We start from the raw sequence: 23,497 nt of genomic DNA on the forward strand, positions 1-23,497 counted from the left end.
TTCCTTTTACGATCTCATCGATATTGGATCGAACATCAATGGATGATTATACCTATCTAAAACAATTGTTACTTATATATGTGTGTAACAAGCGCAACATACCCACGTACCAAACGCACACACAAGCAACAATTGTATATATATATATGTATGTGTATTTATAATATATTTTATAATTCGTGAATTGAGTAAAATCGACTGAATCAATTTCATAATTTCTATTGTACGTATATTTATAAAAGTTTGCAATGATATTCACACAAAACAATCGGCAGCCTCGAAACAAAATACTTTCTCCTTCGTTACTCATTGACTGTTAGAAGCTAACAATGAGTATTCGATTTTAAGTAAAAAACCAAGACAATAATAACTGCAAATCGATAATCGTTGAAAATCCTTGAACGAATTAAAATAGAAATACGATGTATCGATGTCTCTATCGTTTGTTTCCTTTTTCTTTTATCTCTATTACGATTCTTCTGGCTTCGTCATCAAGTCCAAAGAAAAATCAAGTTTACGTCTTTGTATCGTAGGGCTGAGAAAGAAACTCTTCGGAACTGGATTTGCTCGAGAGTCGGCAGTTCTCGGTTTCACACGACGACGACGACGACACATCGACGATAATGACAACGACAATGACGACAATGACGACAACGACGACGACGACGATAATGAACAATGCGATTTTCTAGAAAAAGACATAAGGGTCGAGGATCCGAAGAAGATGGGAAAGACGTAGGTGGAAGCTCGCGGACACGTGAAAGGCGATTTAAAAGCGGCGAAGAGGGGGTGGCCTTTAAAAAAAGGAAGGAATATGGCGAACCGGTCGCAGCCTCCGCTCGTCAGCTGAGAGCTCAGCTGCAGCCGGGCGCGGTGACCTCGACGATGCTTCGCGGGAAACCGAGTCAATTTGCAAAGCGATAACGGTGAAGCGTTCTCCGTCCTTTATATCGTTCGAGTTGGCCGCTTTAGAACCTCTAATCCCTTTTTTTATCAATCTTTTTTATCTCGTTTCTTTCCTCTCTTTTTTTTTACTTCCTTTATTTTTTTTCCTTTAACGTGTATGCGTGCGTATATTTATTCGGATTCTTCGAGAAGACACTCGAGGACATACTCAAGACGCATCATACTCGATCGTCCACTTTTTTTCCCCATACGCTCATTTCTCTATTCTCTTTCAACCTACTTTTCTTTCCTTTTCTTTTCTTTTTTTTCTAATTGGAACTAGAATAAGAACGTGAACGTAATCTCGAACGAATAAAAAAGGCAAGAGTCCATAGCTAGCGAGAGAAATTAGATATATCGCTTTTCGGCTCTATCATACGGGAGAAGGCTCGAAAGATAGAACCTGTCCAGGAAACGGAGAGACAAGAAAGGCACGCAATGCCGGTCTTGGAACGGCCGGCCGTCAGCTGAGAGCCCAGCTGAACGCGAGGATCGCCGGCGTAACCTCAAACCCGCTTCGCACCACACCACCACCACCACCACCACCAGCATCAACACCAACACACCATCACGATTCTCACCACTACTACACACCATCGTCGTTCTGTCGTCACTGGCATTAGCAGCACTAACACTAACACGCTACTTCTGCTACACTACTACTACTAATACATTGCCTTCTTATCCTTGGTAACCTCTCGTTCCAACTCTCTATGCATCTCTCTATCTCGCTCTCGCTCACTAGCTCGTTCATTCGTTCTCTCTCTCTCTCTCTCTCTCTTTCTCTCTCTCTCTCTCTCTCTCTCTCTCTCTCTCTCTCTCCCGCGCGCGCTCCTCATCCTCGATACCGCTCTCGCGACTCGTCCTAACAAGAACGTAAAAATCTAAGGAAAAAATAAAGAAGACAACGATACCTCGACTTTTTCTCCTTCTTGATCGATCCAGCAAAGAGAAGGCTGCGAAAGGCGCGAAAGCAACGTAGCTCCTTCCAGCCGAAACTTTTTCAAAGCCCACTCTCACACAATGGAATCTTCCAGTAGACTGACCGAGCCGGCGAGCCGTTCCCTCCTGCGTGCACGCCCACCGTTAGGTACGAGACCTCTCGATTTTCAAAGTCGATACAAATCGAAATTACTTCTCCTCGACACGATCCTTGTCGCCAACCCGTTTTCGCGCTTACACCCTACCGATTCGAAGACCGATCGTATCCTTATTTCTAACAGAAACGGCCGCGTAAACGCGCTCCGGCTGACAGTTCTCGCCGAGCTGTCACTCCGCGAGCGAGCCGCGCGCCACCGCAGCGTCATCTGACGGGAAACGCGGGAATCTAACTGCGACACTCGAACGCCCTCCCGTCCTACCGCCTAGCAACAGGATCGATAGGCCTATCGACGGCCTGCGAACGAGAACCGCCTCTGGTTATTCGACCGTTCTCTTCACCCTACATCCTCCCGATTGATTCAATTTCAAATTTCCCGCCTCGCCATCTTTACCCTTAACACATTTTTACCAACTCTACGGAGTAAAAGATTTCTCTCTCTCTCTTTTTTTTTTTCTTTTTTTCTTTTTTCAATTTTTATTTTAACAATCGTATACAATTACAAGGTGTATACAACCACAGAATACTCGTAACAATTGATTTATAAACATTCGCCTACTCTCCTCTTCATTTTTCTACAAGATTTAACAACGGATTTTCGTTTACCTTTTTATATTTATTTCTCTACGGCCGATTCGAGCGTCAAAATTTCTACGTATTTGTGATCGTACTATATCATAAGTCTCGATGAAACTTTAAATTGCACTTTAAATTCAATTTATTCCTAGATTTATTCGATTGAATAATTACTATGTTACTTATCTTCTTTCCTATATATATATATATATATATATATATATATATATATATATATATATATATTTAGCATGGAATTGTGTGTTCCAACGATCTATATTTAATTTACAAACGTTTCATCGATTTGTACTATCTTATTATAGTAAAGTAAGGCTTTTCTTTGAAAAAAAAGATCCTTCTAAACTCTACATTGATTATGGAAAATCGTATTTACAAAAGAAATTAAAACTCGTATATATATATATATTTCGTTTGAATTAAAATTGCCGACTATACTTTCCAAAGATTTACGGGAAAACAATGGTTTCTAACGAAAATCCTAAAGATGGTTCAACGAGGTTGACAATGGCAAATGCAACAACTTTGATGAAAATATAGTTAACGTTATATCATTTTGACTATTACCCTTTTTTATAACACAACCAGGAAATTGTCCTGCCATGGAATGCTTGCACTACTGATAGAGTATTACATATTGCCGGAGTAGTGAATTCACTTCTCCGTCAATAATAATTATGTTAATCTCTTTTGAATCCTTTGCGCAATCGCAGTAACCAGCGCTGCACCCTTTCCACTTCCATCCTCGACGTGAATCAATTTGAACTAAGAAGAAAAAGGTTTGGAAATAAACGTAAGCAAAATGTTAAACGAATGAAAAGATTCAAAGGATCGATCAGTCACATACCTTACGACTAGGGGCAAGCAAAGCTATATACTGCTTCATCCAAGTTTCGAATCGAGGATGATGTTTATACAGAGAACCATCGACCGCGATCGTCACATTCTCCTTATCGATTCGTTCCAACAATGCCGCGAGACCTGCAGAAAAGCCCAACATTTAAAAATTCTTTCTCTGATCGTTATTAACAAATATTAGGTTTATCAGCTTACATATAGAAACGAGAAGAGCTGCACGATTAGAAACAACTTCGCACACGTATTGTACAATATTTATGTCATCGTCGGTTGGAACGATATCATATTTTGCTAAAACTTCTTTTGTATTATCGGTACTGCCGTCTACGGTGTCTCTATACATTGAATAATTTAAATAATTAGAATTGTTCAATCGTATTACAACGAGAGATCCCTTGTTTTCAATACTCACTGTTCAATATATGATACTAAATCCGAGGTAAGCGTTCCTGATGTGAAAAAAGAACGCCCTGGATCTTTTTCTAAGAATAAAAGCCCTTCTTTCGTTAATTTGGTGAGTACAATACGTACTATTTCACCGAGATACTTTCCACTGATATATTTTTCGAATCTACGACATTAGAAATTTCTTTTTAGCTTTACTGAAACACTTAACATATTTATATATCATGAGATATATTAAATAATTGCGTAAGAAGATTAGACTTACGTAAATGAATTTACGAGAAGCGAATTCGCGTCATTCTCGCGATCGAATTCAGTTTTAATAAAGTCTAAAACACCGTTGTCTCCAAAGGCACCCCATTCGATATCTATTACGACCTGAAAAACGGAAATCAAATCGGTCAATCAATTGTATTGTAAAAACAACTTTCTAAGAACTAAGTTAAAATAATTCGACATAAGTAAAACAATTCTATCATTAGGAAAAAGTCATTTAAAAAAATCATGTGAAATGTAACGTATGTTTACTAGTGAACACTAGCCTCTCTTTCCCCATGTCTCTCTGGTTCCCAATGTTCGACCCTGTCAGCTCGTTCAAGATAGCAAGCATTACTACCGGTACCCAGAATGAGCCCAATAGCTGTATCGGGATCCAATGTAGCTCCTTGTACGAGAGTTCCTGTTGTATCATTCAATACCGCTATGACTTTTACTTTGGTATCACCTCGACGAGCAAGAGCATCTCGGAGTAATTGAACTGCGTCCTTATTGACAACGTCTGGACAATTGAAACTCTTTGTCCATGTCACCAAAATTCCAACATCGAGAGAATGTTGAACCATTGGAAACGAAAATGTAAATCCTAAATCAAAAACGAATATTTAATGAGATAAATTAGAATACGAAATGCGCGATTAATATTCATTATTACGCAAATAAATTATTACAAATTACATGCTGTACATAAAAACAAAAATACTTTTATTACAACTATTAATAGAGTTCATAGTAATATAGGAAATTTTTGACGAGTTCTCCGACGCACAATTATCGATTTCAATTTACCTAAAGGGACCTCCACATCCTGAAGACCCTGGTTAATTACGAAATCACTAAGGCATTCGGCTAAATAATCGAACAAACGAAGGCCTGTGCCAACCCTTAATTCAGATCCGATGTGATAATTCTTCACATTCTCCCTCACAACTCTGCCATTCTTCAATTCCAATAAGAGAATTCGAAAATTAGTCCCGCCAAGATCTAATGCTAAAAAACGTCCCGCCTCTGAAAATAATATTATATAGATCAGTTTATCAATCTTACGAAGCAACAAATAAAATGCAAATCAGTTGGACTAGCAAAATTAAAAAGAAAATATTTTAACAAGTACCTGTTCCATCTACGAGTTCCGGTACATACGTGTTCTCCATTTGTAAAGATGACGGTTCTTGATGGATACCCTTGTTCATCTCCGAAACGAATACATCCTGAATCTTTCTAACAGTCGTTGCAGATAAACGCATTCGTGCTAACCGGTTTTCGATCTAGAAAAAAACATTTCTTTGAAGTTTGGATTTCTTTGAAGCAAGAGAGATATCAATCGAAAATGAAGCATTTTGAAATTGATATATTTCTAGCAAAGATTCTCTCCTCTCTTTCTTTCTGGCATATGCTTATTAAGTCTCGCTGTTATCCATCTTTCGTTGAAATCATTGTGAAGAATCGTTTTGCGAAGGATTCCCTCGGAAAATTTTCTGTGTTCTATAAATCTTCCGAGGCATTTACAAATCTACTGTACATCGTGATAACGCTACAACGCATTCACGTTCTCGTTGAGGATGCTCTTGTTTACTTTGTTACGCGTTACGTACTATCTAATGGGATTCTAATGGGTAAACCGGAGGTAACCGTAAGCTCGTGTAAAATGTTCATTTAGTCTAGTCTATCGTTAAAGAAACTAGATCGCTAATATTGTAATATAAAAAGTCATAATAACATTGAGATTATCCTCCATAACTATCTTTTCATTCTTCATTTATGTGTCGAAAGGGTGCATAAACCGCGTAAGATGAAAAACAGTTGTTATACGATTCCATGATATTACTGTTTCATTTGAGCGAAGGTAAACCGGTTATATCGCATCAACGTTTTGATGTGAAAAAAATGTGAAAAAAATAGGAAGTAAAACTTTAACACGAAAAGAAAGAAAGTGAAATATCGACTAATCGTTTATTGTTTGGCAATAAATAATACAACGATCGTAATTTTTACATTGTTGTCCTGATAACATTTCTATAATTAGGGGGGATTAAGATAGCGATTAAGAAAAAAAAAAAGTAATAATAAAAATTATTCAAACATCGTTGCTCAAGATAATTCATAATTCCTCGTATGTCAAATTTTTATTTTTCACGTTTCTACTTTATTTCATATCGGGTGTCAAGCGCAATTCCTGTTATCTTTTTCAATGAATTGTACGAATATTAAAAACCTACAAAGTTGAGTATTTTATTACGATAACCCTATGACTTGCCGAGGGTAAGATAAGAAAGTCCTTACTCCTACAAACAACAACAATAATTTAAAATCCAACTTAAACCGCTTTAAGCTTGGTTTTCATAACGTCATCAAATAAAAGAGCACCATAATCATTACTAAAGAATGATAAATATCGCAATCGGAATCATGTAAGATAAACTATTTGAACTTCTATTTTTCGTTAGCTCTTACATAAATATAATACTTTTCAATTAAATAAATCAACTAAATACTTCATACAAGGAGTATAATTTTTCACTTTGTATATATCCAGTTAAGAGAAAAGATATTTACCACTTTATTATCCCCGACCTTTGAAAGCTCGACGTTATGATCATTAATAGACCTATCCAAAGGATTTAAAATAAAGTAATTTATACCCCAATTGACGTCGGATTAACATCGTTTACTATCATCTAAAAGAGAAAGTATACGCGTACGATCGGTTCGAGTCAGCAAACTCTTAACAAGAAGGTCGCAAGGTTAAGAACTTCGATCGTTTAATCTTTCGATGAACGTCGTGTGCCAACTTCGTTTTGACTCTACTCGACATGATACTTATTTTACGATATGTAACTAAACTTCACGCAATAATAATGATGATGATGATGATGATGATGATGATAATAACAACAATAATAATAACAATTTGTTGAGACCAATTGATCATCATAACTTTTCACCAATGTCATCGTCTTTCCATATAAAAAAAAATTACGAGTTCAAGATTATCAAGATTTGTTTGATGTAAATAAACGTGTTATATCGAATCTACTTACTTTCTGTCTTCTAACATCGTTTGACAATTTAAGTGGTGAAACCTGAATGGCCTCATGGAGCGCATGTTCCGCCGGTACAACCATTTCTTTTAACAACCGAGATTATCTGTAATAGTAATATACGTAAGTGTATTAGATGAATCAATTTCAACGTTCACGATTCAAGATTCACGATGTGACTGATCGATTCTTTTCGAAGAATATGATATATATGTAGAATATATGGAGGATGAGTTATCGAAGTTGTATCGTCTATCAATTGATACTGATGAGGGATTTTTTTCTCAACACATGCTTGTGTTCGTTACAAGAATATATGATAAAATAATTGGCGAAAAGTCGAAAGTCCAGGGAATTCTATACGTTCCGATAACATGACATAATGACCTCGTAAATCTTGATATCTCTTCAGTTTTCTCGGTCTGGAATGTTTTTTGAAGAGATAGATTAATACGTCTTTCGAAAGCAAATAAACTACAACTAACTAGCGACGAAACACGCACGAAGATCTTAAAAATTTCACCTTAAACATTGATCGTTCTGAAGAGAGAGAAGGAGAGAGAGAGAGAGAGAGAGAGAGAATGTTTGCTACAAGTTCAAAATCTTGGGAATAAAATAAAAAAAAAAAATTTTTTTTACAAGTATGATACTTAAAACACAATTAAAACTTATTATAATAATTAGCAAAGCTATTTGGTATGGTTTTATCAGACACTCGTTAGTTCTATAGTTCTATTCGTAATCATAGTCAAAACGATGATATTCTAATAGAAAACATATCGTGACCTCTGTAAAAAAAATGCCAGTCGTAAAATATTCCTGAAGACGAAAAAGAAATATTGGATGAATTATCGTTGACGTGACTATTTAAAATGACTATCATGTGAATATTTAAAATACCAAAAAGAAAAAAAGAAAAAAAAACACTATAAGAAACTTTTAATAGCCATTTCAATAACTTAAATCGTCTGTCTAATAAGAAAATATGTATACATTTTACAATATATCACGATAAACAGAAGAAATATTCTTTCATCGAAAATATGATGTAGAATATATATCTTACGAGATATATCTTTATATATATTTTTACGAGATTTCTCATTTCATATATATCGTAAAAGTGAACGAAATTGTCGTGAGTATTAATGAAATTTTATATGAATCCCGTCGTTTACTCCATTGAAGAATATGCATAAATAATAATACTACATGGACAACTTACACGAATATGATTGTAGGTTTATCTACAAACGTGCTCACACTTGTCTATCCTGATACTGACAATTTGCACGTGCTGCGCGATCAGACGCAAGATCGTGACTGACGTTAGAGCTCTCGCTAGCGAAAAGCTCAACCGTTCTAACTTCGTCTGACCGGACTGAAAGTTCATAAAACATTTTATCAACAACGACAAACAAATCGACTTACAACATTAACGATAGATTTTCTTCGGATAACGAATAATTAATTGGATGACTATTTTCTAATCTTTTTAGTTTACAAGTATGATAGCGTATTGAAAGAAACGATTTTTACGAATAAAGAAGATTTGAGAATCGGGTGATATTGTTATACGTGTAAAAATTATTATCCGTGAAAGAAAACAAATGTTGCTAGGTATTTTCGAACGTAAGATATTTGTCAGCATACGAGCATATATATTTGTCATATTATTAATAATAATGATCTCGAACGACAAACGACGCGATTTAACTCGCAAACTCATTTGTCGACTTTGCAACGTGTCCCTTCATTCTTTTTATTACTTCCCCTCTTTTTACAGCTGGCTCGTTTCGTTCATCGTACAATACGTAGGTAGATACTTACTAGATATATGTACACACGTATGCATCGAAATAATTTAAAAATGCAAAACGAGTAAGACAATGACGACTTTCGAGACGTAATCGGTTCGGTAGAAACCACGAAAAGTCACTAGGACGTTCTTGAAAGGCGCACAGCAACTAACGAGCCTTCATTAAAATCAATTGGAAGGTGCAAAGCGTTAACCGAGATAATTCAGCCAGTTGACCCGGCGTGATGATCGTAATCTTGAGTACAATGCGCGTACTCGCCGTTATTGTCAGTATTTGTTTCCTAATGTAAGCCCAACGTGTGCTTAAAACATATGATAAAAATGGCTTTACCTAAGTACTACATTAGAAGAAACGCGAATACTTTTCCAAATGTTTCTTTAAACGCATACGAATTTGATAGAAATTCAATTCTAATGCCGTCGCGATAAGTCGTCCAATGTATACGTAGTCGCGTGATCGTTCTGCTATCGCGGGTCTCCCACGTGTTACTCGCTATTGAACTTCAATGACTCAGGGCCGCGATGTTATACATTTCCCATTCTTTATGTTCGTTTGAATTTCAAACTCGTTCCTTGATCACAAAATTCACGATCATATCCGATCACCGCTCTTTTGTCACGCTTCGCACGCAAACGTCAGATTAAAGAGTGTGACGTAACTATCTAGAAGATATATCGCTAAGATGTTGTGCCATCATGTCGACGAGAAAGACATCCGATCCGATAGATCGTAAATTACAGCGTGAAGCGTTATTACGACTCGCGACAATTATATTTTTTCGATCTTATCTACAATTCGTCTAACAACAAAACACGGATAAAACAATGGTATCATTTTGTTCTTGTGTTTTTTCTTATTTACCAAATTTCTTATGTTTTTGTAAATAGAAAATAAAATAGAATTAGTAATAAATATTTCCAAGTATCGATCGATCCATCAAAGTTAAATGGATCGTCGTTGAGAAGAATAATTAACTTGGTAATCACCGCGTGACGTAATTAAAATTTACTTTGAACGAAGGAGATATTCATAAATCTATTCGAACAAATCTACTTAAAACGTAAAATTGATCGATAGCATTATCGAGATATTGATGTGAAAAATTTCATTGATTTTTAACTTCGAACAGAAATAAAAATAAAAACAAAACGTTGGAACGTTCGTACGTTCGAACGAAACACATTCTTCACAGTTATTAACTCGAGATATACGTTTATTGTACTTTTTTGAAACGTATAATAAGCTGATTTATCCATCGTAACTTACGAAGCTTCCGAGTATTACGAGACTATTACTTATCAAGGTCCTTCATAAATCTGAAACGAACGAATTATTAAAGGGAATGATCGTATTATATCGTATCTATTATCACGACTTCTTCGTTTCTCTTTCGCTAATTTAAACGGGAGTTATTAAGATTTTTGAGATTAATTATAAAAGAAAAAAAAAAAAAAACAGAAAAAACTAGAAGACAACGTGAACATCGCGAATACGATCAAAATCGTTCGACTGCTCTATCGTTAACCGATTTTTTTCCACCCGAATATCCACTTGCTACATTCCATTCTATTTCTATTTTTCTATTCCCCTTTCCGTTCTATTTCTATTTTCTTCTATACTTTACTACTCGAGTATGACGATTATAAATAAAACAAAACTAATTCGATATCATAAAATCAAACGATAAAAAATTCAATAACACGATAAAATTAAATTAGTGAAGACTTTAATGTATCTTCATTCATGTACAAAATCGATTTATCTACGATAAGATAACTATATTTTCCCAATCCTTCAAATATATAAGTATATCAATTTTCAACATGCTAAGCAATGATTTACATCGTGCTTAATTATTATACAACACTAATTAATAAATCAAATTCTACGATCAACAGATATATACGTTATCTTTGATTTATATCTTTAATCTAATTCTAAACAAAAGATTCTTCCGGGTTCGTAAATACTTTTAACTCAATACGCGGAAATGTGTTGCTATTATATATTACGTGACGTTTAATAAATAGAACATTTCAGAGTGAAAACTCTGAAAACGAAAACGAGTTTAGATTTATAATTTGTTGTTTATTTTTTTGATAATTGCAGATAAAGCAAGCTCGGAGGGCCCAGCTTTCGTTTCTTCTTAGCTTAGATATCGATAAATTTGGCGGGAAAATGCTTAAGATTACCAGAATAGAAAAGATAAATGAACGAAAGTAACAGCCGATCCGATAGATATGTACGCAATAATTTGACAATCATAATCATCGTAAAATCACTTGAAAAAACAATTCTTGGAATTATTTATTATTTTGTAATATCAAGAGGTCGGTGTCACGATTATGTAGAATAAAAAAAACTTGTCAAGGTCAGACGTGGATTTCCCGTTATAACGTAAGCATATCTAAACTATGTATCATTTGTAAAGAACAGATACAACATCGACTTTAATTTCCGATAAAAAGTTTTTTACGAATTTCTCGCTATCTTTATCAATAATTATTATAACAACGCGTATATAACGTAACACGATGATTAAGTTCTTCACATTTTAGATAAATCTTTCATTCCGTCACTCGCTTTGTTATTTTGAAGATGAAAACACTTCCACATGATAATCAAAATCATTTTAAATTTTGTTATGGTTATAAGACAATAAAATCATTCATTTTTGTAAATTTAAAAGTCACAGTTCAACGATCCATCAACGAAGATAATATACTCCATGATTCCCAATTAATGATATAAATCGACGATGCCGAGTACACTTTGAAGCGTAACATAATATAAGACAGACAGTTCGCTTCTTTTATCTTCATTTTTAAATGAAACGAAAGTGACAATATGAAAGACAACACATATCTTTTTTTTTCATTTTCGCGCGAACGTAATCAATTAATTGATAATAGACTTAAGAAAAAAAAAATGTTTCTATCTAATACCGCCGCGCAAGAATTTTTAAATTCTATTCATAACTTTACAAGTACCTCGACATTATAATTAATATGTATCGACTCATAAATGAATCGTTTACAGGGCAAAACGAATAACTCCACTTTTAGAACTTCCTTTTCAATTTTAATATCAAAGCATTTGATCGATGCTTAAATTGTTATATTTAAAATAAATTTCTTTAATAATTAAGCTTAACTCTATTAAATGACAAACATTTATATGGTCATCGAGTAATAAATAATATACAATAATTTTATCCATTTTTTCTATTTTTTTATTTTCTAGAGTTAATTCGATTTGACAAATGAGTAGCTCAAATAAGACAGATATATACAACTGACACGCATAATAAAAATGAATAATCGTGACAATCGAAGAACCTACGCGATGCGACTTAAGACGCAACATTCATTGATTTGAAAAACATCGAAATATCGAAAGAAGCGATTTAATCGAGTCTCACCCTTGAAAAGTTTGATGTTGACTCTATCTTTTTCTCTTTTTCTCTTTCTCTCTCTCTCTCTCTCTCTCTCTCTCTCTCTCTCTCTACCTCTCTTTCTCTCTTATACATATGCACACACAATACACACACACACACACACTACAAGCGAGTCTCCTTGCGAAACTTACAATGCAACCTATGCACGATCTGTTTACTACAAAAATTATAATTGTTTAAACGAACGAACGGAACTCTTAAGCAGACGCGTGCGTACGTACGCTAACACGAGTGCAATGCTACAAAATGTATATGCGTTACGGCGACCGACAGTCTCTTTCCCCTACTCCTTTACTATCACTGACCAATCGTAGCGCTCGCTGAACAAACCCACGAGGTTTACCGCCACTTGCACTCGTGCATATTCGGTATTTCGCGTGTAGTTACACGAACGCGCGAGAAATAGAACTTGGATATGTTCGCACGCTGTATATATGTGCGTGCACGTGTTACGTACAATACATATATATCCAAGATGGATAATTATGTGGCGGGAAATTTAAGATATTTAAAATATTTAAGATATTCGATTTTAGATTATTCGAAATATTTGAATGTTTTATTTTTTTATTATTTTTTTTTTATTTTTTTTTACGAGGAGTATCGTTTGTTAAATATGCAATAACAAAGTAATTTGTTAATTTTATAAATGGCATTCAGTATTAAAAATAATACTGAATCGTAGAAACAGTGGAATGGAAAATGTTCGAAATATTTTTATTTTTGTTTACCGTAATTGTTTCAATAAGTGATGATATATACTTTAAATACAAACTTCTCTCTATTTTATTTTCAATCTAAGATCTATCGCACTTCTATATCGATAATATAAATTAAAATATTTTCTAAAAGTATAAAAGCGATTGTACTTTAATTTTATATCGATTACAATTTGTTATTGTTAGAATTTCTATTTGAAAGCAAACAATTTGATATCAAACAAAATATGTGTACACATTCAAAATACCGACATTCTATATAGCAGATAGATGCACACATGCATAGAAGGTAATAATGTTAATATCCGTTTCTCAATCTACGTCGGCTGAATGGAGTTTGATGAAAACGGCCGGCGTGTTTAAATTTAGATCGTTACAATTGTGCCGACCCTCGTAGATCTATAATGTACACGAGGTAAGTGGCCCTTCCTGCAAGACGTACTACTTGCAGAAAGGGTTATTTTCTATGTATCTATCACGTGCGTATTTTTCATATTGAAACAATAATTAATAAGCATAATTCGTTATCAAATTTGCTATAGTTATCCTTCGTAATGTGCATACACGCGCGCGCGCGCACGCGAGTAGTTTATCGATTATCTATATTACTTAACGACTAAAGATAATATTACCTCTGACATAATATTCATATACAATATCAAATATAAATATCTAATTATTAACACATATACTTGTATTCTTGATCGAATGATATCGAATTATCTAGATATTTTATTAAATGCTTTTACTATTATATTTTATAAGCAATAAATAAATAATACGCACTATTCAGGTAACAAATCAGGTCCCAATTCTTCTTCTCCAAAATCATCGTCTCTTTTCCCAGCAGCTGTCATTGGACGTGTAGGTAAAGGTCCAATAGGATCGGTATAAGTAATACCTATAACAAAATCTTACAGTTGTTACATTTGTCTTATATGATAGATATATTACATTTTGTATTACACTTGACTTTTTGAATTATGGAAAACTACGACATTCATTGTTATATTCAACGTTATATGAAACATATGACTGTTAGAAATAGAATCCACAAACTAGTTAAAGACTCATTTATCATGTTGTTCAATCCATTAAGGAATCATATGCACAGCCTATAAATCTCTATGGTTATCTTTATGGTATGATATTCATCTCATTTAAGACCATGCAGTATTAAACTATCGATAACCAATCTAATTTTACTCTAAAAAAGGCTTATGCTAATTAACAGTAATATTGAGCGAATTGTTCCTTTTGAATACACATTTATTCATCATTAATATGTAATTACAAATTTAATTGTATTAAAATAATACTTACTAGTTTGTCCATTAAAATTCAATTCTGTAGAATTGTCTCCTTTAAAAGTTCGAGTAGATCTAATGACTCCACCGCTGTTTGATCCTTGATTATCTTTTTTTCCTGGAATAGGACTGCTTCTATGATCCGATAATACACTCATTCCAGAACCAGCTCGAGAAGAGTTATCGCTGTTACTTTTTCGCGAACCTTGAAAATAATACTTACGATTTATATTGATTCTATTATTTGAAAATATATTTAAAAAATATAAGAAATATATATACCAGTAGTACCAGGCCTACCAGATCCTTGACGTTCTTTTAATTCCTTTGCTTTTTCTGCTTTCTTCAATTCAGTTGCATATAATTGAGTTTCTTTAAGACCCATGTCACTACATAAGCGTACCAAAAATTTTAAACATTCGATATTGTCCGGAAATCTTTTGTGTATATCCTGATATTCTGAAAGAGCTTTGTGAAATTGTCCGGTTCGTCTTAAGCAAGCAGCTACCAGTAATCTCCATCTAGGTTCATCGGGTGCAAGTTCCACAGCTTTTTCAAAATACAACATTGCTTTCTCTGCAACCTTTGTATAATCATCAATGTCTTTATATTCTAATATTTAAATAAATAATATAAACATATATTACCTGCATAGATATAAAATATGATCCTAACCAATCAATCACTTCATAATTAGCAGGAAAAAATCTATAAGACTGGAATTAAAATTGAAGAGATTATTAAAAAGAAGTAATTAAAAAAAAATTAAATAACAAATTAAACTTACATCACTATAAAATTGATATGCCTGTTGTTTATCACCCAAACTATCATACATTTCTCCTAACTTTTGTAAAACTCCTGGATCTGATGGAATTATACCTAACAATTGATTATACCTATAATTGAAAATATTGAAAGTTGTTATTATGTATATAAATAATATATTATGCAGTACACAAGTAATATTCAATACCATTCAGCTGCCTGTTCTGTATCATTAATAAGATGATATATTTGTCCAATCTGATACAATGTCTGTGGATCATATCTAACAATATTACGTAACTTCCAAAAGCATTCCAAAGCTTCTTCATACATGTTTTGTTTTTTATATACCAAACCTATGTAAATATTCATAAGTATTTCATTATTAAACTTCTGATAAGTTATAAAATAATAGCATATTTACCCAAGTTATAAAGTGCTTGTATATGACTAGCATCTGTATCCAATGCACATAAAAGAAACTCCTTGGCTATATCCAATTCATTTTTTTTCATTGCACAAGCTGCTAAATTAACATAAGCAGCAGCATTATAACTATCTGCATTCCGTGCTGTTTCTGCACACTTTTCAGCTTGTTCATAATCACCTTGCTAAAAAGTAAAATTATATTATTACACAAAAATAACACATATATATAAGAAAAATGTCTTCATTACGTACAAGATAATAAATAAATGATAACATAGTTGATGCTGCACTGTTAGCTTTAGTTTCACTATTTTGAAAATTTTTTAAAGTATCAATAGCCAGTTGTGTTTCTTTATTGTGTAAGTAAACCATAGCTTTATTTATTTCTAAATCTGCAGCTACATTTCCATAAGCAGAAGATTTTATAGCATCCACACACCTTAACAAAAAGCATAGAAAAAAATAATGAAAAGCTCTTTATGGACAAATTATGCTATTATATGATATTCACCAAGCAAATCCAGCTGAAACAGTATCTTCAATCACAGGTGCAATAAGTTTAGCTGCACAAAGAATAGTTTTCTCTCCTTCTAGTTTCAATCCTTTCTCAAATTTGGATAAGTCATCATTTTTTAAAACTTCATGTAATATGTTTGAGTCTATATCATCCTACACATAAAAACATAATTTACTTTAAAATTATCAAAAAGATCTAATAACGTATCCATAGAAGCCACATAATAATTTAGTACTGGTTTATGAATACTTCATAATATAATACATAAAAAGGCAGAGAAAAATCACAGTATTTGATAAAATATACATATAATAGTTAGTATAGGGTGAGCATTACTGGCAACACATAGTGATTAAATGTGAACAGATTCTATATAAACTCACAGCACTTGTACTATATTTTTCTTCTTGATCAATATTAAGTTGAACCTCTAATAACTCTAAAAATGATCGTTTCATTTTATCTCTATGTGATAATGCAAAATGACATAACACAGCATGCAAACCAGCTGTAAACTCTGCTTGTTCTCTCATAACCCATTCAAAACTATTAGCTGCTTCTTCTAAACGACCCATTTGTACAAATAACATTCCAATATTATGCATTATTTTTATTCTAGGAATTACATATAGGATTAATAGATAGAATATTTGTTAGAAAAAAAAATATATGATATTCTGATTGTGGTTATATAAGTAACATAATGTATAAGCTTTATACCTTAAATCCTTATGAGCTATTGGTGCTTGATCAAAAGCCATTCTATACATTTTAATTGCTTGAGGTAATTGTCCCATTTTAACATAAATATTTCCCATATTTACTTTTAATCTTCCGCTATTACTGAACATTCTATTTCTTGTAATAGCTTGATAAGTAGCTATAGCTTCTGTATACATTTCATTATTTGTATATTGTGTTGTTAAATTGAATAGTACCTAAATATATATAATCCGTGAATATTTATATAAGCAACTAATAAGTTAAAAAATTAAATAAATTTCTTACAGCAAATGTCAGATCAACATTATGAGTATCACTCAATCCTGCTTGTTCTTGTAATCTTATAAGAGCACGTTCCCTTGATGAAGCTTCTCTGGCTCGTTCTAAAGCAACATGTATATTATTGCTACAAGCTGCTTCAATAGAGTTTTCTATCAATTCCATAATTTTTCTTTCACTTATTTTTATTTTTTCTTCTGGCCTTGAATTAAAAACAAAAAAAAAAAGTTAGGTAAGTACAATAGATCATAAAAAAGCAAACTTTATAAATTATACTCACGTATTTTCTTTATTACTTTCTAATGGAGGTGCAGGCCCTCTAACATTGCTGCTCATATTAAGAGGATCAAACATTTGTCTATTACTGGTATAACCAGCACCTCTAACTGCTGTCATTGGTCTAAGTCCGCCAGTATTTGGTCGTAGAGATACTGTAGTTCCAGCCCTGTTGAACTGAAATTATAATGTAACAATATATTTAATATATTTAATATATTTATCTTTGATTGACAATATTTCATATTGTCATAATTATATATTTGCTTACTCCGCTTGATGTTCCAAGGCGCATTGCACTACCTGGTATCTTTGCAGTTTGCTGTAATATATGAATAATGTGATTAAAAAAAGAAACTCAAGATTATTGAAAAATGAAACTTACTATTGATCTTTTCGCATAACTGGTTTTAACAGCTTCTTGAAATAATTCATCTTGGTCAAGATCTTTAGTACTATAAATGGATGGATAATCGTCATAACCTGTATAGATATCATCGTCAATAATTCCAACTGCAGCCATTATGTATAATTATAATTTTTTACTAAAACTTTGAATAAGTCTATTTATTATATATGAAATAATTAATAGTATATATTAAAAAATCTAATCCAAAGATTATCACAAAGTTATAATATAAGATGGCGTCAAATATGGCGACTCCAGCGCACCTATCGTCGAGATTATGTGGATTAATGGTATAAGATGTAATACTTAACCTTATATTCGCTCAAAAGTATATGTCCCCTATTGAAGATTGCTATATTTATATGAGATATATACATAAAATAAATAATTATACAATATATTCTATATGTACTTATAAATATAATCTACGGTATGAATTTTTATTGATATATTATCGTCTATACCATATCTATACCAATTTTTTGTATTATAAATAATTTAAAAAATCATAAGCTATATTATCATTTATTTTAATGATCTGATCTAATGCAATAATGATTATTGTAAGTAAATTGATGTCTTTTTTATTTATAGATAAACAACATAATATTTTTATTTCAGATAAAGCAAAATGAAAATAACACAAGTATTAAGGAAATATCATTTAGGTAGATTAACTAGAAAAGTATGGTATAACCAACGTGAAAGAAAAATTACAGCAAATAATCTAGAAAGTAGATTATCAACACTAAACATAAAAATTGTAGATCCTATTGATTTAATTCGACCAAAGAAAGATTTTGTACGGTATGTACTACATATGTAGCATATATATACTTTAAAATATTATTTTATAATATTGATTAATAAAATTTAAATATTTTATTTAATTAAAGCATAGAACGAGAATATATTTATAAAAGACCAAAATTTGACAATACCCATCCTGATTGGAAAGATAAAGTTTGTTTAAGCTATAAGGATCACAATGTTTTACAACAAGGTCTATCTCAAGCACAGTTGTTATTAAAAACCATTCATATTGAAAATGAACTTCCACAGCAAATTAAAGAAAAAGAGATGGATCTTTCAAATGATATACATCATTTAGTTGAAAGGTATCATTATTTTATAATTATATTATATATATTTATTTTAACGATACATTTTTGTATATAGAACCATTTATACCTCCAATATATTCGATGCACATCAAGAGCTATTACCAAAAAGAAAAGACCCGGATAGACCGGCATGGAATTTTCCTAGAGACTATGGTGTGACTGATCTTAGAAAAACGTAATTAATGTTTATAATAAAACTACATTTATGATACATTTCAAAGAAGTATCCATATACTTCAAATATATTTTTTAGTATGTAATAAATGAATTTAATCATCTTTGTAGGCATAATTTATTCAAGAAACTACTTCAAATTTGTGAATGTGTATGCGGTCCAGAGATTGTACGAACCCGTTCTATCTTTCATAACGGAATTATAAAAATTTCAATAGGTATATAAATTCCTTACTTTTTGTACATAAGATTTATGGATATTAAGAAATATTTATTAAATTTTAGAAAAAGAACCAAATCTATTGCAATTTGAATTGACATTTGATTTAGCAATTGTATCAACAAAGCCTTTAACAAAGATAGAAGATCAAAATGCTCATACAGAATTAGATTTTCCGAATATATATCCGTTTTATCCTACACTTAGCTTGGAAAAAATGAATATTTATAGAACAGAAGATTTATATCGTAAGTAATACTTTTGTTTTGTTAAATTTGCTTAAATAAAAATTTATACTTTGATTATAATATATTTATAATAGCTATTGAGGGAATATCACCATGGTCGAATATTCATACCATATTTATAAGTCACAATGCAGAAGAAGTAAAAAATCTTACTGAACTACCAGTACTTGAAGATCAGATACATGCACGTTCTATGATAAAATCATTTACTGCAGCAGCAGCTAATGCACGTCAAAAATATGGACCTGATGTTAAACATTTACCAGAACCAATAATAGTGCAATGTATTGAATCAAATGGAAAAAATTTTCATTTTTCAGTATTTCAACTTAATACACTAGATATAAATAAAATAGAGGGTATTAGAAATTTCTGGTGGTCTAGTCCTACATTACAATTATATGAAAAGGCATGTTATGAGGTTGGTAAACCAATTCTTACAGGTTATAATCCTGAAGTTGTAAAAAAACTATTTGCATTTTATAAAAATATATAGTTTAATAAATAAATTATTTTTATTAAAGCAGCATTCCACATTTTTGTATTTTTTACATATATGTTTATATATCCTTAATTCACTTTTAAAAATATATACATATATATGTATATATTTTTATGTAGTATTTAAAAGAGCTTTAAAAAGAGTTGTTACTGGAATATTTACTTCAACCTCTTTAGGTTTTACTGAAAGTCGATGATCTTGTGATGGCTTTATTAAATTTCCTGTAGATGGATAAGGTTTACAATAAAAATATATATGTTGCAATGCCTAAAATATAAAATAATACAGTACAGTCTGGTTATAAATTAATGTTCTAAGAGAAACAATGATATAGAAATTAATTTACTTCTTTAGCAGAAAGACGGTTTGATGAATTATATATAAGAATTTGTTTAATTAATTCAATAGCTTCTGGATCTGCATCCTGTACAATATTTTCCCATGTTGTACCTTTATTATATGGAAATGTAATTTTATTATAATCAGGTAATGTACTCAATTCTGGCCATGATTCAACAGTAGGAGATCCTAAATATTTTAATACTATTGCCAATTGTTCAATATCTGTTTCTCCCTGGAATTTATTTATATGTAAATATATATAAATTTATAAAACAGACTGACTTACTGGAAATAAAGGTGAATTATTAAGCATTTCACCAAAAATACAACCAACAGACCACATATCAATAGCTGATGTATAATATTTTGCTCCATATAATAATTCAGGAGCTCTGTACCATCTTGTAGCAACTTGATGAGAATATGGTTTAGAAGTATCCTCCCACATTAATCTTCCTAATCCAAAATCAGCTATTTTTAAAATTCCTTCATTATTTATCAATAAATTAGCAGGTTTTAAATCCTATAGACAATATATTTATTATAAAACTACCATATTTATATCAAAGATATATTTCATATAAACAATGTACCCTGTGTATTATATTTTTTTCATGTACATATGCTATACCTTCCAAAAGCATTTTCATATATATTTTTATTTGTGGTATTGTTAACGAAATATTATTATCTTTTAATATTTCCCATAATCCTGTGGGCATATACTCAAAAACCATTATATAATCTAAACCTAATGGAAAAGTATCTAATAGTTCTATGACCTATAATAACATAACAATGTATATATAATGATTTTTTATAATAGACGTTAATATAAAGTAAAATAAAAAGATTAGAATATTGTCATACATAAGGATGTTTTAACTGTTGAAGCGTTTTAACTTCTCGTATGACTGATATAGATATACCTTCTTCTACCTTTTTTAAGAGTATTCTTTTTAATGCAACTTCTTGTTCAGTAGATCTATGATATCCTTTTAAAACCAATCCTTGAGCACCTTCACCAATTTTATCCAAAATAATATATTTATCCATAGTAAAATCTTAAATATTAAATTCTATAATAATGTAATTTTATAAACCTATTTATTGTTTATTGTTAATTATAAAAAATTTACATGAAACAATATGTTTAATTTTACTAAATATTTAAAATTAATATCGTTTGCACATGATGTTTGTTGTATACATAAATGATCTCCATAGTTACCATATGATTATTATAAGCTATAATTTTTAAAATATCGGACAATTTTATATAGCTGTTTAAATATCAATATTTATATCTATATATATATATATATATATATATATATATATATATATACATTTAATATTATTAGTAAAATAAAAAATTCGGGAAAAAATAGAACTATAAATATTATATCTGTATGATTGGCTGTACTGTTAGGATCATAACCTTAAAATAATTTTGGATCAAAGTTTGATTGAGTTGCAGTATTTGGAAAACTTGTAAAGATTTACAAGATTAAAATAACACAAAAGTGTATTAGTTTTAAAATATTTTCTTCAAAATGCCATACGCAAATCAACCATCCGTACATATATCAGATTTAACAGAAGAAAATGTGAAATTTCAAGTAGAAGATACAGAATTAAGGTATGCTGTTAATGTTTATTTGTAATGTTTTGATTATGCAGTTTTTATTTTATAAATATTAAATATATTATTTTAATGGTTATTTTTTCATCGAATTAAAGTGTAGCAAACAGTATGAGAAGAGTATTTATTGCTGAAACACCAACAATGGCTATTGATTGGATACAGTTAGAAGCAAACTCAACAGTTTTAAGTGATGAATTTTTGGCACACAGAATTGGAATGATACCTTTAATAAGCGATGATGTGTGTATTCAAAAATTATATCTTAGATTTGTTTAATTTATAAGTAGCATGCTATACGGAATAAATAAAATCAATATTATTGTTTTAGGTTGTAGATAGAATACAATATACCAGAGATTGTCAATGTATGGATTTTTGTCCTGAATGTAGCGTTGAATTTACTCTTGATGTAAAGTGTACAGAAGATCAAACAAGGCATGTTACAACTGCTGATTTTAAATCAAGTGATCCTAGAGTATTACCTGTTACATCAAGACATAGAGAAGACGATGCTAGTGAATATGGCGAAACTGATGGTTAATATTTGATATTATTCATGCGTGAATCTTATAAATAACACAGATGAAATAAAATATTTATTATTTAACAGAAATTTTGATTGTAAAATTACGGAAGGGACAAGAATTAAAATTAAGAGCATATGCAAAGAAAGGATTTGGAAAGGAGCATGCAAAATGGAATCCAACTGCAGGTGTCAGTTTTGAATATGATCCAGACAATTCAATGAGACACACTTTATTTCCAAAACCAGATGAATGGCCAAAATCAGAATATAGTGAATTAGAAGAAGATCAATGTAAGTATTATCTTTATTCAATACTTTTTTAGAATTTATATATTCTTTATATGTTTTATTTTTTTTTAGATGAAGCACCTTTTAATTGGGAAGCAAAACCAAATAAATATTATTTTAATGTAGAAAGCAGTGGAGCATTAAAACCAGAAAATATTGTAATGATGGGTATTGCTGCATTAAAAAATAAGCTATCAAACTTACAGACTCAGTTGAGTCATGAAGTACAAAGTGATGCTTTAAGTATACACCATTAAATAATCATTAAACATTTACTATATTGATCAGTATTAGAGATTATTTTAAATACTGTTGAAAAGCAAATACGTACAAATATATGAAGTAATAATATTAAAAATTGGCCTACAAACATAATTTGTTAAAACCATGTAAAAATTATTAATAAACATATTATATAAGAATGCAAATAAGTGTATTGTTTTTAAGTTAATTAATAATTATTCCAGTACTTATATCGCATAGTGAATTATCCATTTCAACAA

General features: G+C 31.2%; 6 protein-coding genes across 13 annotated transcripts in view; 2 read left to right on the forward strand and 4 right to left on the reverse strand.

Annotated features, from left to right (window-relative positions):
- LOC127066931 (sestrin homolog) overlaps nt 1-2,009 on the reverse strand; it is a 95,429-nt gene extending 93,420 nt beyond the window's left edge. Inside the window, exon 1 of the mRNA XM_051001224.1 lies at nt 1,860-2,009. The gene's annotated coding sequence lies outside the window, so the exon portion shown is untranslated. The remainder of the gene's footprint in view (nt 1-1,859) is intronic.
- LOC127066933 (hexokinase-2-like) lies at nt 1,187-14,019 on the reverse strand. Of its 4 annotated transcripts, none has more exons than XM_051001235.1 (10): nt 8,444-8,599; nt 7,219-7,324; nt 5,292-5,445; nt 4,967-5,185; nt 4,444-4,763; nt 4,167-4,279; nt 3,909-4,067; nt 3,692-3,831; nt 3,486-3,619; nt 1,187-3,403 (listed from the first exon to the last, which is right to left on the reverse strand). In XM_051001235.1, the coding sequence occupies exons 2-10, from the start codon at nt 7,300-7,302 to the stop codon at nt 3,314-3,316; spliced, it is 1,413 nt and encodes a 470-aa protein (XP_050857192.1). In that variant the 5' UTR covers nt 7,303-7,324; nt 8,444-8,599; the 3' UTR covers nt 1,187-3,313. The 4 variants fall into 4 exon arrangements, with proteins under 4 accessions (XP_050857192.1, XP_050857194.1, XP_050857193.1 ...); XM_051001237.1 differs by lacking the exon at nt 8,444-8,599 and adding an exon at nt 14,001-14,019 and having other exon boundaries at nt 2,822-3,403; XM_051001236.1 differs by lacking the exon at nt 8,444-8,599 and adding an exon at nt 12,627-12,989 and having other exon boundaries at nt 2,822-3,403.
- On the reverse strand, nt 14,000-18,175 carry LOC127066932 (intraflagellar transport protein 88 homolog). Its single transcript, XM_051001233.1, has 15 exons — nt 17,899-18,175; nt 17,785-17,835; nt 17,518-17,690; nt 17,244-17,439; nt 16,956-17,173; nt 16,619-16,850; nt 16,230-16,387; nt 15,971-16,157; nt 15,714-15,900; nt 15,498-15,645; nt 15,309-15,420; nt 15,169-15,237; nt 14,804-15,104; nt 14,538-14,726; nt 14,000-14,115 (listed from the first exon to the last, which is right to left on the reverse strand). The coding sequence occupies exons 1-15, from the start codon at nt 18,034-18,036 to the stop codon at nt 14,000-14,002; spliced, it is 2,475 nt and encodes an 824-aa protein (XP_050857190.1). The 5' UTR covers nt 18,037-18,175.
- LOC127066934 (39S ribosomal protein L37, mitochondrial) lies at nt 18,176-20,217 on the forward strand. 2 transcript variants are annotated; one of them, XM_051001238.1, is made up of 7 exons: nt 18,176-18,352; nt 18,544-18,729; nt 18,819-19,040; nt 19,102-19,221; nt 19,332-19,438; nt 19,506-19,688; nt 19,763-20,217. In XM_051001238.1, exons 2-7 carry the CDS (start codon nt 18,554-18,556, stop codon nt 20,182-20,184), a joined length of 1,230 nt encoding a protein of 409 aa, XP_050857195.1. In that variant the 5' UTR covers nt 18,176-18,352; nt 18,544-18,553; the 3' UTR covers nt 20,185-20,217. The 2 variants fall into 2 exon arrangements, with proteins under 2 accessions (XP_050857195.1, XP_050857196.1); XM_051001239.1 differs by lacking the exon at nt 18,176-18,352 and adding an exon at nt 18,358-18,485.
- LOC127066937 (cyclin-dependent kinase 20-like) lies at nt 20,182-21,832 on the reverse strand. Of its 4 annotated transcripts, none has more exons than XM_051001242.1 (6): nt 21,672-21,832; nt 21,403-21,596; nt 21,126-21,314; nt 20,819-21,055; nt 20,537-20,764; nt 20,182-20,457 (listed from the first exon to the last, which is right to left on the reverse strand). In XM_051001242.1, exons 2-6 carry the CDS (start codon nt 21,586-21,588, stop codon nt 20,302-20,304), a joined length of 996 nt encoding a protein of 331 aa, XP_050857199.1. In that variant the 5' UTR covers nt 21,589-21,596; nt 21,672-21,832; the 3' UTR covers nt 20,182-20,301. The 4 variants fall into 4 exon arrangements, with proteins under 4 accessions (XP_050857199.1, XP_050857200.1, XP_050857198.1 ...); XM_051001243.1 differs by having other exon boundaries at nt 21,764-21,781; XM_051001241.1 differs by having other exon boundaries at nt 21,403-21,757.
- A 112-nt stretch (nt 21,833-21,944) lies between these two features.
- On the forward strand, nt 21,945-23,433 carry LOC127066938 (DNA-directed RNA polymerase II subunit RPB3). Its single transcript, XM_051001246.1, has 5 exons — nt 21,945-22,174; nt 22,276-22,420; nt 22,509-22,716; nt 22,791-22,997; nt 23,067-23,433. The coding sequence occupies exons 1-5, from the start codon at nt 22,089-22,091 to the stop codon at nt 23,249-23,251; spliced, it is 831 nt and encodes a 276-aa protein (XP_050857203.1). The 5' UTR covers nt 21,945-22,088; the 3' UTR covers nt 23,252-23,433.
- The last annotated feature ends 64 nt before the right edge of the window (nt 23,434-23,497 follow it).

Source organism: Vespula vulgaris, chromosome 10, assembly GCF_905475345.1.
Source record: "Vespula vulgaris chromosome 10, iyVesVulg1.1, whole genome shotgun sequence".
Classification (NCBI taxonomy): Eukaryota; Metazoa; Arthropoda; class Insecta; order Hymenoptera; family Vespidae; genus Vespula; species Vespula vulgaris.

What these genes read in the sequence shown, in the direction of transcription:
- LOC127066933 (XM_051001235.1), bottom strand. Translation starts at nt 7,302, where the DNA reads ATGGTTGTACCGGCGGAACATGCGCTCCATGAGGCCATTCAGGTTTCA. An exon ending in AGAGACATGGGGAAAGAGAG is followed by an intron (nt 4,280 to 4,443) that starts GCTAGTGTTCAC and finishes TCCGTTTTTCAG; the next exon opens with GTCGTAATAGATATCGAATG. An exon ending in TTAGTATCATATATTGAACA is followed by an intron (nt 3,832 to 3,908) that starts GTGAGTATTGAA and finishes TTCAATGTATAG; the next exon opens with AGACACCGTAGACGGCAGTA.
- LOC127066932 (XM_051001233.1), bottom strand. Translation starts at nt 18,036, where the DNA reads ATGGCTGCAGTTGGAATTATTGACGATGATATCTATACAGGTTATGAC. An exon ending in ATGTTGATCTGACATTTGCT is followed by an intron (nt 17,174 to 17,243) that starts GTAAGAAATTTA and finishes ATATATATTTAG; the next exon opens with GTACTATTCAATTTAACAAC. An exon ending in TGGTAGGCCTGGTACTACTG is followed by an intron (nt 14,727 to 14,803) that starts GTATATATATTT and finishes ATTATTTTCAAG; the next exon opens with GTTCGCGAAAAAGTAACAGC.
- LOC127066934 (XM_051001238.1), top strand. Translation starts at nt 18,554, where the DNA reads ATGAAAATAACACAAGTATTAAGGAAATATCATTTAGGTAGATTAACT. An exon ending in CCAAAGAAAGATTTTGTACG is followed by an intron (nt 18,730 to 18,818) that starts GTATGTACTACA and finishes ATTTAATTAAAG; the next exon opens with CATAGAACGAGAATATATTT. An exon ending in ATACATCATTTAGTTGAAAG is followed by an intron (nt 19,041 to 19,101) that starts GTATCATTATTT and finishes TTTTGTATATAG; the next exon opens with AACCATTTATACCTCCAATA.
- LOC127066937 (XM_051001242.1), bottom strand. Translation starts at nt 21,588, where the DNA reads ATGGATAAATATATTATTTTGGATAAAATTGGTGAAGGTGCTCAAGGA. An exon ending in ATAATTCACCTTTATTTCCA is followed by an intron (nt 20,765 to 20,818) that starts GTAAGTCAGTCT and finishes AATAAATTCCAG; the next exon opens with GGAGAAACAGATATTGAACA. An exon ending in ACCGTCTTTCTGCTAAAGAA is followed by an intron (nt 20,458 to 20,536) that starts GTAAATTAATTT and finishes TTTATATTTTAG; the next exon opens with GCATTGCAACATATATATTT.
- LOC127066938 (XM_051001246.1), top strand. Translation starts at nt 22,089, where the DNA reads ATGCCATACGCAAATCAACCATCCGTACATATATCAGATTTAACAGAA. An exon ending in GTAGAAGATACAGAATTAAG is followed by an intron (nt 22,175 to 22,275) that starts GTATGCTGTTAA and finishes ATCGAATTAAAG; the next exon opens with TGTAGCAAACAGTATGAGAA. An exon ending in TGAATATGGCGAAACTGATG is followed by an intron (nt 22,717 to 22,790) that starts GTTAATATTTGA and finishes ATTATTTAACAG; the next exon opens with AAATTTTGATTGTAAAATTA.